Raw genomic sequence first — 15,202 nt, 5'->3', positions numbered from 1 at the left:
TTAAAGAAATGCAGCTTAAGAGTTAGCAGAAGTAGAACACCATGAGAAAGGAGAAAATAAATCATTTACCCTTAAGACAAGTTTTTCTAGTTACATGGTCTAATATACGTTTATAGCATGCATTTTACCCTGCTATTTTGGTTCTCAGCTTCAGGTGGCTGAAGACTTCTGTCCAGAGACTCGAGTTCAGAATGGTATTCAGTCTTTATACTTCTGTTGCGAAGCCAAATGATAGACACATGTGTTTTGTACAGAGAATAATGTTTTTTATTTTGACATTGGTGTGACCCAACAAAGATATTTAAGGTTTCAAGCAGGCAGTTACCATTTTGGGCTCAAAACTTTATTTGGATTATTGACAATCAGTGGTAAAATTCTTCAAGGAGAAGCATTGTCTTACTGCAAAGAGATGGCTTGCTTTTCTCTACCTGTTATCCTCAGAGAGCATTTACAGCAAAGATACAGCTCCAAAAGTTGTTACAAACCTGAAGAAAAAAAACTTTGGTACAGTGGGCTCATACTAAATGGTGAAGTGTGAGCGTGTGTATGTATGTAGAGAGATATAAAGTGTGTGTGTGTATGTGTATATTCCTCTGTGAGTCTATATATGTACATACAAAATATAGATGGAAGCACACGCACCCCTCTTGGATAATTCTTTTTTTGTGAGAAGACTGACTTGGTATGCCTGGCTGTCCAGCTAAATAAAAGAATGCTACAGCACAGCTCAGGTGCTGGACTTGCTATCATTGACACAGCTTGTTAGCTTGGTGCCTGGCCTTGTTTGTGTTTGCTGAAACAGTGCCCTGGCATTTCTTCAGGGATAGTTCAGTCCCAGGAGACAGGCAGGACTTGATTCAGCTTTGCTCCCTCTGCTGAACAGTCCTCTGACACTTCATCAACAGCTTTTCATCTTCAAATACACATGCTACACCCTAACTCATGCATACCCTGTCTCATGGTATTAAAAAAAAAAAAAAGTCAGTCTTGTCTGCTGCAGCACAGTTCAATGCAGACACTGAGAATTAGCATAGAAATGGGAAAGAACAAATATTAGCTTGGTTATAATTGAGCCTGTGGATATTGAGAGAGGGCTGGCTTGGCTCAGGGCCAAGTGCAGTTTAGGCTGCTTGGGCTGCTCGGAGCTGTGATGTGAGGCACTGCACCCTAGCGGGTTTTGGCTTCCAGTAGTGACATCACAGTTTAAATCTTATAACATTATTCACATTCTTTAAAAAAAAAAGATATTTGTTTTAAAATCATTTGATACAGTTCATCTGTCTTTTTTACAACTGTTAAGTCCTGCATCTCTTGATAAGACTATCAGACATTGACTTCCACACAGTTACAATTTCTTTGACAGGTGTTTATGTGCATAGGGATGAAATAACTACTGATAATTGTGTGTTATATTTTCAGTTAATCTTCAGGCTGCTTTTTTTTGTTGTTTGTTAAAAGTAGTGAGCAAATATTAGTTCAAAGTGTTTTTTTGAATATGTGAACTGTTGCTTAGAGGATGAAAGGGATAGATAAGCCACTATTTCTAATAGGCTTTAAAGACCAAAAATAAATATCTATATTTAATTCTTTTTAAGTTTGAGAATTTTTTAAATCAGAATTAATGATGTTGAATGTTTTTATAATTAAACATCTTAGTCTTACTGCTCAGGATGAAAATTTCATAGCAAACACTGTTTTGGTTCCAGCAGTATATGACAGGTTTGGTTTAGAAGTAGGTGACTTTTTGTTTGATGTAATAATGTCTGTTCCTCTCTTTATATTCCTGTTTAATAGGTAGACTTGGATTCAAGACATATTGGCTGGGTAACCAGTGAACTTCCTGGGGGTGACAATCACATCATCAAAATTGAATTGAAGGGTCCAGAGAACACACTAAGAGTTCGACAAGTGAAAATTCTTGGATGGAAAGATGGTGAAAGCATTAAGATAGCAGGCCAGATTTCTGCAAGTGTAGCTCAACAAAGAAACTGTGAATCTGAGACGCTGCGAGTGTTCCGACTTATTACATCCCAGGTGGGGTTTTAATGTGTTATACAGTGAAAGTTACTATAAGTTGTAGACTTTTGGTGCTTCATCTTTTAACGTGAAATGTCACATCCGCACAAATTTATCTCTTGAGATAATTGTCACTTTCTTCCTTCCAGGTATTTGGAAAACTCATCTCTGGAGATGCTGAGCCAACCCCAGAACAAGAAGAAAAAGCGCTGTTGTCTTCCCCAGAAGGAGAAGAAAAAGTACACAATGTATTTATTTGTATTCTATCAATAATACTTTGCTGAAAAAATGATCCAGGATGATTTTCAATATTTATCCTATGTCTTATGATATGTAATCTTCAGGTCAAAACAGAAGTAAAATGTTGCAATTGTTATTTTTAAAATAATATCATTAAGAAACTACACTAGTATCCTTTTACCTAGTATACTGTCCTGTTTTCTAGCAAGGATTTGTTCAAGTTTTCCTGAAAAGGTCACTGTATCTGGACTGTCATGTTTAATAGCCAAAATAGGACTGTCCTCAATGAAAGTAATTTCATTTTTCAGGTGACATATATAGTTCTGCTCTACCCAGTACCTAAGGGCAATAAGTTTCGTGACTGAATTATGCATTTATAGAAGTGTATTTTTCTCACACCTGCTGTGTGGTAACTCAATTGTATGTTCCCTGTTTCTTCTACTGTGAAATATATAAACTGAATAGTATATTCCATGCACTGCTTTACAAAGACTTAAATCAGTCATTGTATTAAGCTATGAAAAGATGCTAAATCTCAGACTCAGATAATTGTACTTTGTTTTGCTTATGTTATTTTGTTTCATGCTCAAATTGCCTCTTATAAAGAGAAAGTAAATCCAGCTAAGAGGCATTAACCATAGTTAAATTGATCTTGCCTATATATCTTATTTCTTTGTAACAAAAAGCTACAAACTTCTAAAACAAAGTTCATTGATATATTCCATGTTAATTGCTACAGTAATTAGGAAATGTAATTGAAAGTCTTGACCTAATATTTAATATGCTTTTTACAAAGGCAACATCAGATGCAGACCTGAAGGAGCACATGGTAGGGATCATATTCAGCCGGAGCAAACTGACAAATTTGCAGAAGCAGGTTTGTTCATTCTGAAATGCCTTGAGGAATAAATATTTGTGTGTTGTAATAAATATGCTCATTTTCAGTGACTATAGAACTTTTTATTTGACACTTGCAGTTCTTCTGTTGTTCTGTATAATCAAATTTTGGCTTACATTTTAAATAGTGTGTGTGTGTGTGATACGAAAAGTCTGCTGAAACTGACACTGAAAAGATTCACTTTGATAGGATAAAAACCTCTATCCTATTAGACTCAATTTAAAAAGTTTTAGAATTGAGTTCTAAATTGTACTTATTCGTGTTTGATGGTAATAATAGCGTAATAGTAGAGCCTCTCAAGTTTCTAGGAGAGGTTCAGTGACAGAGTTTAGATTTTAGTTTGCACAGTTTTTCTCCATTTGTGTTATCAAAAAATATTTAGGTTCAACAAAATTTAATCCTAAAAAAGTAATCGGTGCATAGATTCAATAATTATTTTTTCCTACAGTCAATGAATGTTTGGGTTTGTGGTTTTCTTCCTTATCTTTGTTTTTCTTAGCATAAAGCAGTAGAGTATATTTTTACTTTTTGTTTTGAATACTTATTTTTTTTAAAAATAGACCAATTAAAGCATCCTTTATATTATCTTTATTACGACTATCATGAGACAAACATTGCTGTAAAGATTTTCATCTTTACAAGATGAATACAAGAACTATTAGATAAATTCTGAAGTTTGCTAGATTAATAAATCATGCAGGATCTACTCTTTTGTCACCCATCTCAGCAAACTTTAAAATCTCCTAAAAATGCTTTTTAACATGCTATCAGTAAGACAAAAACATGGTTCTAAAAATTTTTAAGCTTTCTGAATGGTAAACTAAACAAGAGACTAAGTATGTTAATAAGTCCTTTTGTGGGTGTTGAGTAAATGTATTTCTTTGGGGGGTTATTTTGTGTGTGTTTTTTTAGACCTGCATTCTACATAAAAAGCAAATTAAAAGGCAGGAACTACAGTAAAAAAAAGATTTATTCCAATGAAATTTTCCAGAATGGAGATAAACAAATCCAGTATTAAATCTAAATCTTCATTCTAAAGAATTTTATCTGATCTTTACTCTTAGATTTAAATCTAAGTTTTATTCTTCATTTGAATTTATGTTGAAAAGTAAGTCAAGCACAGGCCAAATTTCACAGGCTTTCCTTTTTAGTCGTAGTTGTGAAGGTACGTAAACCACAGTCGTCTTCATTTTCTAAAAGTTTTGAAGAGTTGTTATGTACTTGTAATCTTTCCGGATAGGTGTGTGCTCATATAGTCCAGGCCATACGAATGGAAGCAACCCGCGTGCGTGAAGAATGGGAGCACGCTATCTCTAGCAAAGAGAACGCCAACTCGCAGCCGAACGATGAAGATGCTTCTTCTGATGCTTATTGCTTTGAGCTGCTCTCAATGGTTCTGGCGCTGAGCGGTTCCAATGTAGGCCGGCAGTACCTGGCTCAGCAGCTGACTCTGCTGCAGGATCTCTTCTCATTACTACATACTGCTTCGCCCAGAGTGCAGAGACAGGTGAGCGCTAACTAGTTACTACTCCTCTATCTTGGTATTCCTAGAAAAAAGTCTTTAGAATCCTATAATTGTGTGCATGATAATAGAATATGTATTTTAACTTACTTTTTTGTGAAATGTAATTTCATGTGTTCTCTTCAAAACTGTTTTCTCAATCTTACTCAGATCATCCCTATATTCCACCTAGGGAATAACTGTAAATAAAGCAACTCATTTTGTTATTGCAATCATGAGGAGGGGCAAATAGAAATATATGAACATTTAAAAACAAACTACAGAACCTCTTTTTGGAATTGAAGTGTTAGGTTTGGGTTTTTTTTTTTTCCCCCAGCTTTTGAGTTGCAAAATTAGAACAAACTCGCTTTTGAATGTTTGTAATGTTTTGTCTCCAGGAGGTAGAACAGGTGTAGGAACACAAAATTGCTTAATTAACGCTTAAGTCATCATGACCTAAATCAGCAAACCGTTCTGAAATGCCTTTGAGTAATACCATTCTTCACCTTTCTTGTCCTTAATTTCCCATTTCTCAAATGTATGAAGTTTGAAAGCTGGTTTATTTATTAAAATAAGAATTTTGTATAAAAAGCAGTTAAGTTCTCACGTGTGGAAGGAAGCCAGTGAGGTGACTGCTGCTTATTTTTTAGTAAGAACTCATGCCACCTTACTGTGGGGAGCTACAGGTACCCCCATTTATATGTGCTGTATATGCTCCAAATGTTGGTAAATATTTGTGTAATTTCAGGAGGCTGTAGTTAATTCTTGCCCTTTTAGTATCATATTTGACCTCAAGGCATAGTGACAGCTAGAATTATGGGATGAGTAATGACTGTCTTGCGAAAACATTGTAACAGATGAAGCAGAGGTTTCTCTGGTTGAGATAAGACATTGAATGAGTAGGGCATGGTTGAAATGTCTGTCAAATAGGATCTATAAAATCCAGTGTTGTTTGGGGTATATATATTCTGCATATATAATGCCTGTATAAGGAAGATGAGAGGTTTTTAAATTAGCGGTGTCTGTTACTGATCTGATGAGTCCTTAGCATGTTTGTCATATACTCCAGGCTAAAAGTAGTGTGGAACTAGACAGTTCCTTTCTACTTTTGGTATCCTCAGGTAGAGCTTTAATACCTCTTTTTCTGAACTTGAATGTTGTCTGTCTGAGTATATGTGTAGTTATATGCACATAATATAACATAAACATAGATATAAAAGATTCGGTTTTGTACGGTTAATGTGCTAGCTTGTTGTTGCTAGCTGGTATGCCTTCTCTAGGTGGATTTTTAGTTCCTGTTTCAGAATTTTTAATGTCTCACACTCGCTACTCTTCCTTTTTCCAGTTTTCTAAACTGTTACAACATTACATCTCAACTTGCCTGGAGGCAGACAATGCCCCGCATAGTAGTATCAATATATTGCAGATACGCAAAATACTGCTTTTTTTTCTTAAATATAAACGGTTTTTCAAAAGAACATTGAAGGCTTAAGAAACCAGATATGAAATGTTAACTCCTTAAGCTTTCAAACATCCTGATTTGGACCAAACTTTGCATGATAGAGCCAATTTCAACCCCAGTTCCACCAAGTGTTGAGGTTGAAGCATGTAATTTCAAGTACTTTATTTTCAAAAGTCTGAAGTGTCTCTAACAGTTCTACCATAGAGTTTCTGGCATCTAAAGATTATATGCAAAGTGGGTAACATGTCTGTAACATGCAACGTGCAACCAAATCAGAGTTGTACAAACATCTCTATCGCTATTATTGTAAGTCCAGTACTAAGTATATTTTTGTTATGATATGAAGGCTACGTATTGTTCGAGTGAGATTGGTTCTGGACCCTTCAGCCTTGTCTCACTGGGTATATTAATAAACACTTCAAAACAAGACAGAAACCTTTACAGAATTTCTTCTAGGTGTGACTCAAGTACAGAAAGTAGATTCAGTCCTTCTTACTGAAATAACTTGTGAAGAAGAAGAAAGACTTTATTTGATTTTGCTTGAAAACTCCAGCTGTCTTGGTAAGAATTGTGATGTTCTCATTTTTTCTCCAGGTAACATCATTACTAAGACGTGTTTTGCCCGAGGTAACGCCTAGTCGTCTGGCTAGTATCATAGGAGTGAAGTCTCTTCCACCAGCGGATATAAGTGATATCATTCACTCAACAGAAAAAGGAGATTGGAATAAACTAGGTATCTTAGACATGTTTTTGGGATGCATTGCCAAAGCTCTCACTGTACAGCTAAAAGCCAAAGGAACTACTATAACAGGGACGGCTGGCACTACTGCAGGCAAAGGAGTTACTACAGTCACACTTCCAATGATCTTCAATTCCAGGTTCGTTTAAAACTACCTATATATTCTCAAGCTAAAAGCACAAAATAATTACAGTCTTTGAAGTTAGCATGTTGTCTCTTACAATCTTTGTTTATGAATTGAAAAAATTGTGTAACATTTACAGTATGAGTCGTGTTATTAGTGAGTTTGATTTAAAAAAAATAAAAATAAATAAAAGAAAAGAAAAGAAACCCACAACCTACCATATGCTGAATATGTGCAGTGTTTCTTTGTGCTGGATTTTGACAAATAGTGATTTCTCTCAATTACTTGATTTTTATTTCATGTATTACCGTATGTCCTTGGCAGCTATATTCGGCGAGGTGAAAGCCACTGGTGGATGAAGGGTTCAACACCTACACAGATTTCAGAGATCATTATTAAACTCATTAAAGACATGGCAGCAGTAAGTTTCTACCCTTTATATGTGTGGAGGGTATTCAAATATTTCTGATAATGAAAAGTACATTTTTTCATTACTTTCTATTACAGTTAGTATTGGGTTGAGCTGTTAAATGTGAGTTGGTCTCAAGAACAAAAAGATAAGAGTCTTCTGGGTAGAGTCTAGGCCTAGGAGCTGGAGGAGCTGAGTTCTGATTCCACTAAACAGAAATCCAGTTTTGCAATGAGCTTTTAAATAAGTCGCTTGTACCAGAAATTTAAGTAGTAAACAATAATTGTGTACCATTTTCTACATTATTAACATGGAGGCCTAATTTTTTAAAGTCTTGAGCACTCAGAACTCCACTTGAAAAGTAAAAAGTATCTGTGGAGTAAGATAATAGTGTTGTAGGTAGATCTTATATGTGGAGTTTCTGGTTAAGACTGCATGTTAAGACTGACTTCTTTCAGTTTTGCTGAAATCTACATTTATAGTTGCTTATTACTTATTACATCTGGGCTGGAATTTTCCATAGTTGTATCTGCTTCAGGCAAGCTTTTTGGCAGAAGAATTTGATGAAAAGTTATTCAGGTATTTCCCAGAAACAATATTGGCAAAAAATAAATAGGGTTTGTATATCTTTAGGGGAGAGGAGTTCGGCTGGGAGGTTTCTGTTTTCCTTAATTCTGTACCTATTTCAGCAAGATGCTCTAAATGACATGGATTTTCCTCTGTGATTACCCTTTGAAAGCTGTTCCAGTATATTCAGCTTTGGAGTCCTATTTTCTAAACCATTCACTACACTTAGATTAAGGAGATCCATTCTCAAAGTTGCTGAAGCTGGATGGGAATTCTATGCACAAGATTTCAGAATCTCACAATTATCTTTAGCTAAGAGTTACAATTAAAGTGTGTCTTGTCCCTCAGCAGTACTGGTCCATGCATAAAATGATCACTTTGTCTTTGCTTCCATTGTTCCACTGACAAGAGGGAAAGGTCTGTGATTCCACATGATGGATTTTTGGTTTTGCTTACTTTATCAACATTTTAGGAAATTGCATATAAATACTGGGACCAAAAAAAATAGCAGTTGGAAAGACAGGTACTCACAAGATAGCAAATGCCAGAATGATTAACATGGTGCCCCCTGTTACGTATATATGTTTTCCTCGGGCACCCCACTTCTTTCAGTGTATAAGATGCAACATATATTGGGAATGAATTGGAGAGGTGGGGGGTAATTTGTTCAAGAATTTTTTTTTTTTTAACCGTTGTTGCCAGTATCATTTGTAGCCATTGTTGGTAGGTGTGCTTTGAGTAAGTGGGAAAACATTAGGGAAACAGTGGATTTTCTTCTGCAGCATTTTTAAATAGTACTGGTCAAGCCTTTTGAAGCAACTTGGTGGTCCTTGTTTTATGAGATTGTGGCTCCCATGATGATGGGAAAGCCTGTCCCTAAATGGACAGCTGATTAAAACTAAGCTGATCAGAGACCTTTGCCTGGAATAAAGAGATTAGTAGAAATAGAAAATGGCTGGCTGACTGGAATCAGATGTTTATATTTTCGTCTAAGCAGCAACTCTACCCATTCAAGACCTTCGCCCATGAAACTTGCATTTGCTAATATATCTGGTTCTCCAAAATCATTGCAGAAATCAGTAGGAAAGTTCTTAAAGCTCTGGTGTTAGATATGTCAACTTGCATGTACGTCCGAGTACGCTGGGCTCAATCTCCCACATACCTGATAGTTTTCCACTAGTGCTGGCTGTTGGGCACACTGGTGGGGTCTTGAATTCTCTTGTTTAAACCATTCTACTTGGAATGAATGTATAACTATTTATTACAAAAAAAAAAAAAAAAGGGATCAGGTCGGTCAGATAAAGTGTAGTCCTCTCAAATGTGGACATAAATCCCTCTTTCAGTAGATAGTGAATTGCTTACTTAAACTGTGGCAGCTCCTAAAGGCATGATTGGGACTGATTTTACTCTAATGTATTCAGTAGGCAAACAGTAAGGACCCCCCTCTCTTGTATGAGGAAGAGACCTGAACTTTTTCCCTTTCATTCGAGATCACGGAGACTGGACTGAGGCCATTCAAGAGAGGAGTAATAGTGTTTCTTGAATACATTTTGTAAGAAGCTTCTGTGCTTTAGGCATGCTCAAAACCTGTTCGGGGGTTGAGCCCTGTTACCCAAAAGAGGATGGAGGAACAGAGGGGTCCTGGTTTAAAAACCTTTCTTTGAGGCTTTTTAGAGCTGCTAATTATCAGCAGGGTGACATCAGTCATACTAGCCACTTCCTAAGAGTTACAGATGTGATTCACTTTTTCAACATTTGCGGTATGTAGGTACCTGCATCCCGGTTAGTCACTATACCTTCTTTTTTAGAGTCCAGTGAGTCTCAATTATTTCTGTCACCTTTCGCATCAAGTTTAGAAATCTGGAGATTACATTGAGGACTTAAGAATTCAGCAGTCTCTGAGTCAGGAATTTAGGGTGTGAGTCAGTGCCGCAGGCTCAGAATCATTGAGGTTGGTTTGGAAAGTATGATATGGTGCTGATGTTTCGTTCAAATACAGAAACTGTGGAGAGTATTCAGGAAGGCCAAGCTAGGGGCGAGTGAAGCTGATTTCTCTAGGAATCCACTGTAATCTTTGTGTTGTTCGTAGTCGCTTATTTGTGCTCCAGCTTCTTTCTCAGAGTCGGGCGGAGGGAGCTTTAGGAATATGTTCTTTCATTCTTCAAATCATATTCCTTCTACCTATTCCAAGTTAGTTATTCCAGTAGCTGCTTAGAGACTACCTCAGTCAGTCACCTGAGTATTTTATCTTTTACCAGATCTGTCTGATTTAAAAACGCTGGATTTCTCAAAGTCTTCCCCGACTTCCTCTTTTTCTATTCTAACTTGAGATCCTAACATGGTACAGCTTGTAGCAGCTCAAATTACAGTTTTAGTTGTTCTTAATAAAAGCTGTAATAAATTGAGTTTCCTCTTTAACAGGGTCATCTGTCGGAAGCTTGGTCCCGTGTGACAAAGAATGCTATTGCTGAAACCATCATAGCTCTGACCAAAATGGAAGAAGAATACAGATCACCAGTGCGGTGCATTGCAACAACCAGAGTAAGAACTTTACTAAACTTAACATTAGTTCTTTGTAAATGTGCAGTAGGAGCCCATCCAAGAGCCTTCCTATATTTTAGAAGAAACGTCCTTGTACAGGTTGCTTCAGGAAACAATGCCTACAGTACGCAGTTTATATTCTCCAAATCTAGCTGTGTGCATAATGGAGAGGTATCCTAACTAAGGCAATCGCTGTCCTATTAAAAGTCTTGGATCTCTGTGTCACAGCAGCTTGAGTTTTCTTCTTTGCGGCAGAAATACACCAGGAAAAGCTGAATTGTGATTAAATATGCATCTTGGGCACCTCCCAAATAATGAAGAATACATGTTAGGCTTATACATTTGGGGTTTTATCCTTCAGGTAATTCTGCTTTGTTTGTGATACTTGCCTTTTACTAAATCTATGAAATCATCTGTGTGGAAAATGGCACAATATGTATCAGCTGTCTTTTTCCAGCTGTCTACACGATTAAGTGGTTTGACTTCTAGGTCATCAGCTGCCACATCTCAAGGCTATTATGAAAACACTCGGTAACAAGCATTCTGTAGAACAATTAAGCTAAGCTTCACTTGTGGTTTAGTCTCAAAATGAAAAGTCATTTGCTGAACCCTTCATTATTTACCTGGGGTGGGTTTTTTATCTTGTCTTTACTTCTTCCATGAATCTTTTATAGAAACTGGAACTAACTTAACCTTAATATATTGCTTGAAATACCATAAAAGGCATACTTGTAAATAATGACATTTCTGTTGCTTAGGGAGTTCAGATTTTGGCTTTGAAGCATAATAATTATATGTGAAAGAAGAGATTTGCAATGGTTACAAGCACTTGACACTCACGTTGTTTTGCATCCTAGAAGGCTGTGCCAGTTGTCCTTTTAATCCTGTCACTTACATACTCTCTGCTGTTTGGAAGACATGGTGTCAGAGCTCCACCAGCTCCTGCTGTCCCTGTGTTAGTTTAATCAGGTCCTGCGGGAGCGCTGACGGTCAGCCTAGCTCTCCTTGTGAACGCACCTAGCTCTGTCAGGGAGCTGTGCTCTTCTGGGGGGAGTCCAATAGAGTTTTTTCAACAAAAGCCATTCTGTTCAAACCAAACCTCTGATCAAAAACTATTGCAAAATGCAGCTGCCAAGCGCGATTCAGTTTGGCTTGCAGGCTCACTGACAAATTCTCCTCATGTAGCTCATCTCTTCAGGATTTCACTGTAGTCAATGGAGAGGAAGAGAGAAAAGCTTCCTCAGAAGAACAGTTAGCTCAGAACCCTCTTCTAGGTAATCTCAAATGCCCCATGCAGTGAGGAGAGAACACTGGGAAACCAGTCTCATTGAGCTAAAGTTTTGTTGGTTTGGGTGGTGGCTTTTTTGTTGGGTTTTTAGGTTTTTTTCATTAGTCTGTGTCCTTGAATTTCTTCTTCTCCCCCAAAGCCTGCAATGTTTGGGAGTGATATGCAAGTCTGTATTTGCCATATTTCTCTAAAATGTACACTGGTTGATCTTTCTTTACTGTTTCTCTCTTGTGTGCTAACTACTTGTATTCATCATCATAAAGTGACATACCTGACAGAAGCCAAAGTTCAATAAGTTTTATTGTGTGCTTGACTTCTTCTGGAAAATAAAAACTTGCTTTGTATAAGCAGGCTTCAGCGAATGGTGACACGGTTTCTAGGTGGCAGTCTTATCTGCCAAAGTTTATATTTTTGGTATTTGTGATTATTATTTTTAAAAAAATATTTTTCATCTAAAACATTTAATTCTACCTTGCCTTTCAATAGTTATGGCTGGCCTTAGCATCCCTCTGTGTACTTGATCAGGACCATGTTGATAGACTATCCTCAGGAAGATGGATGGGAAAGGACGGACAACAGAAACAGATGGTGAGACAGAAAATGGTATCTTTTTGTGGTTATTGTGATTTATGCAGTAGTCAAAGAATTCAGAATAATGGTAGGGGAAGGCAGACTTGGCCTAACCTTATTCCTCCCTTTTGTCCCCAGTGGATATCGTATGTACATGTTTGTAGTATCTGTGTTCTAGACAAGCACTGCTCAGAAAACAAAAATTCCAACTTTAAACAATAAGGTAGCAAATCTGCTGGTATTTGGGATGGAGCAAGGCCTTCCTAACACCTGTAGAACAGATTTTCGAAGGTAGATTGACTCAGTTAGTATGACACCCTCTATCAGAGCTTTTTTGCTTTCTGTCTGGATCTCTGTTATAAAATAAAGTCAATTATTTTGTGTTCCTCAGTAACTTCTCTGTAATTTAGCTTCCTCTTCCCCATCTCAGCAGAGAATGATTACCCCAAAGAGAAAGAAACTTTTTCTAACTGAATTTAGCAAAGCTACCATTTACCCAGAGGATTTATAAATTTAACATGCAATGTGATGGATTTATGGAGTTTGTATTTTTCAGTATCACAAAAAGCTTATGATTTCTTTAATACCAATCTGGAAAGAGCTAAATAATGAAGCTGCTTTCTTTATAACTTGGTTAGGTGGATCCCAGTGGGAGGCAAGGGAAGATTGTGCCTTCCTGCTAGAGACAGGATGCTTAGAGCAAAGCCTCCAAAGCAGTTTAGCACAGGTAGGAAGGAATACAGTAGGCGCAGGGCTGCAGCAGCAGCAAAGACCAAAACTGCTGAGAAGGAACCAGACACAAAGGTTTCTGAGGTGATTAAGAAAGTCAAAGGACTTCTGCAGAGCTTTGGAAATGTCAGAGGAGCAGCCAAGACACCATCAAGCAGGGGTACAAGCTGCTAAACCCAGCCCCAAATTCCCCGGTCCTATTTTATACCAGAATATTTAAATGTTGAGGTGAGCTGTGTGTCCCTCCAACAGGACTTCTGTCGAAAGGATTCTGTTCTAAGTCGCATGGAAACAACATGGTCTGGGAGTACAATGGAAACTTTTTCTGACATATGCATAGGCATAATCAAAGTCAGTCGGTGAACCTTATTTGTACAGGTCTTTTGAACTGCAAAGCAGAACTGTGTTAAATTTCAAAAAATTGTATCAATAGAGCAACTTAATTTTATGATGGAGTTTTGAAGTTTGTTGCTCCAGCTGTATTCTGAGTTATAGATGACTACAGCCTTGATTAGTTGTTTGAACAGAGTAAACATACCATATCAAAGGAATGAAGGGTAAACATCGTGCCTATTGACTGACCTGAGTATTCTTATCTCTGAACTTTTCTGTTAACGCGCCCACAAGCCATTGCAGCCACATAAATCTTTTCCCAGACTAGTTGAAAACGATGTGTCAGCTATGTTGTTGAAAAACACGTTTTTGCTACATCACGCAAAATATGAGATGAAGAATAGCAGAAGAGCTGATGTAGTAAATGGGGACTTTTTGTGTCCAGGAGTAATTGTTTAGATACTGATTATTCTAAAGATACAATTAATGATATAAACAAGCTCTTTATCCCCCTTTATTCATTTGAGGTGAATGACTGGGGGGAGAAATGCTGAAAGGAAATGAGGGATTTAAGAAAGAAAGAATTATTATTTTTTTTCCAGCCAATGTGTGATAACCATGATGATGGTGAAACTGCTGCAATCATTTTATGTAATGTCTGTGGGAATTTATGTACAGATTGTGACAGATTCCTTCATCTCCATCGGCGAACAAAGACTCATCAGAGACAGGTAGAGTATACGTGACATCGCGTTGTATGCGCTGCATACATTGTGTGCATTTCCCCCATTAATACATAAGAAAAAGGCAAGTAGTAAGTATCAAATCTGAAAGTGGCGTTTTCTTTTATTTTGGAGATGAGATAGATAAGTTTCCATTTAACACTTTTTAGTTGGTTTTAGTTAAATTCTTTTGTCCTTTATCTTTCGAAGAACATTAGAAAATCGTGTAGCAGTCCCTAATTCTAACTCTCATGCTACATCAGCTTTTTTCTCTCTCATTCTAAGATTGATTAGGAACACTTTTTAGGAGAACCTAGGAACTGCATAGATTTTCTTAATTGTATCTCCTGTACTACTTCTATCATGTGATCCAATGCTTGTCAATCCCTTCATTTTTAATGTATATACATTTTTTAATATCCAAGAAAACCACTTGACAGCAAATATTCCTGCTGGTTTTCTTATGTCAGTCTTCTCTTATTTTTCAGCATTCCTCCAGCTCTCACTTTCACAGATAAATATGTTGTCAAATCCATAAGCCTGAAAATTTCCCAGCTTCTTTTAAGTTTGTTTTTAGGATTGAAACATCTTTCTTCTTTGACTTAATGAGGTTTTTTTACAAAGTGCTGTGTACTCTGCTAATTAGTGTTCTTTTGTGTTATTCTTTTATCCTTTTCATTACTAAACTTTAAACTACATTCTCCTTGGAATATTTATTTTTCTCATGGAAACTGATGTTGAAGATGCCTTTACTTCTGAAACTACTGAACCTTTCGTCTTTCTTGACATTATTTCTCGTTTGTGTTTTTTGTGGTCCTTTATTTCCCCTTTCCCTCTGACTACTTATATTTGCATAAAGCTTAAAGTAATAAACCTCACTAATAAGTTAATTCAATGGAAGTAATTTCTCTTCTTCCTTTCCTAGAGTGCACCTACATTAGCTTTTTAGTTAAGGTCAGGAATAGGCTTTTGAAACAGATACGATCATTTCTCCTCAACGCATTTGGATTTGTGCTGTAGAGTAGCCTTGGAGGGCATGAACTCAATTCCTTTCAGCTGGAAC

The 15,202-nt window shown here is 36.9% G+C and overlaps 1 protein-coding gene across 22 annotated transcripts in view; it reads left to right on the top strand.

The window, feature by feature from the left end:
* MYCBP2 (MYC binding protein 2) overlaps positions 1–15,202 on the top strand; it is a 202,020-nt gene that overhangs the window by 177,667 nt on the left and 9,151 nt on the right. For 21 of the 22 annotated variants that reach the window (XM_080374375.1, XM_080374363.1, XM_080374371.1 and 18 more), the window contains 9 exons: positions 1,795–2,034; positions 2,166–2,264; positions 3,053–3,133; positions 4,395–4,661; positions 6,712–6,995; positions 7,305–7,401; positions 10,378–10,497; positions 12,272–12,373; positions 14,020–14,148. In XM_080374375.1, coding sequence (XP_080230501.1) covers positions 1,795–2,034; positions 2,166–2,264; positions 3,053–3,133; positions 4,395–4,661; positions 6,712–6,995; positions 7,305–7,401; positions 10,378–10,497; positions 12,272–12,373; positions 14,020–14,148 — 1,419 coding nt within the window. The remainder of the gene's footprint in view (positions 1–1,794; positions 2,035–2,165; positions 2,265–3,052; positions 3,134–4,394; positions 4,662–6,711; positions 6,996–7,304; positions 7,402–10,377; positions 10,498–12,271; positions 12,374–14,019; positions 14,149–15,202) is intronic. The other variant, XM_080374376.1, reaches the window with a different exon arrangement.

The sequence above is a fragment of the Falco punctatus genome (assembly GCF_963210335.1).
Source record: "Falco punctatus genome assembly, chromosome: 2".
Taxonomy (NCBI): Eukaryota; Metazoa; Chordata; class Aves; order Falconiformes; family Falconidae; genus Falco; species Falco punctatus.
This window is presented reverse-complemented; position numbering and strand designations above follow the sequence as displayed.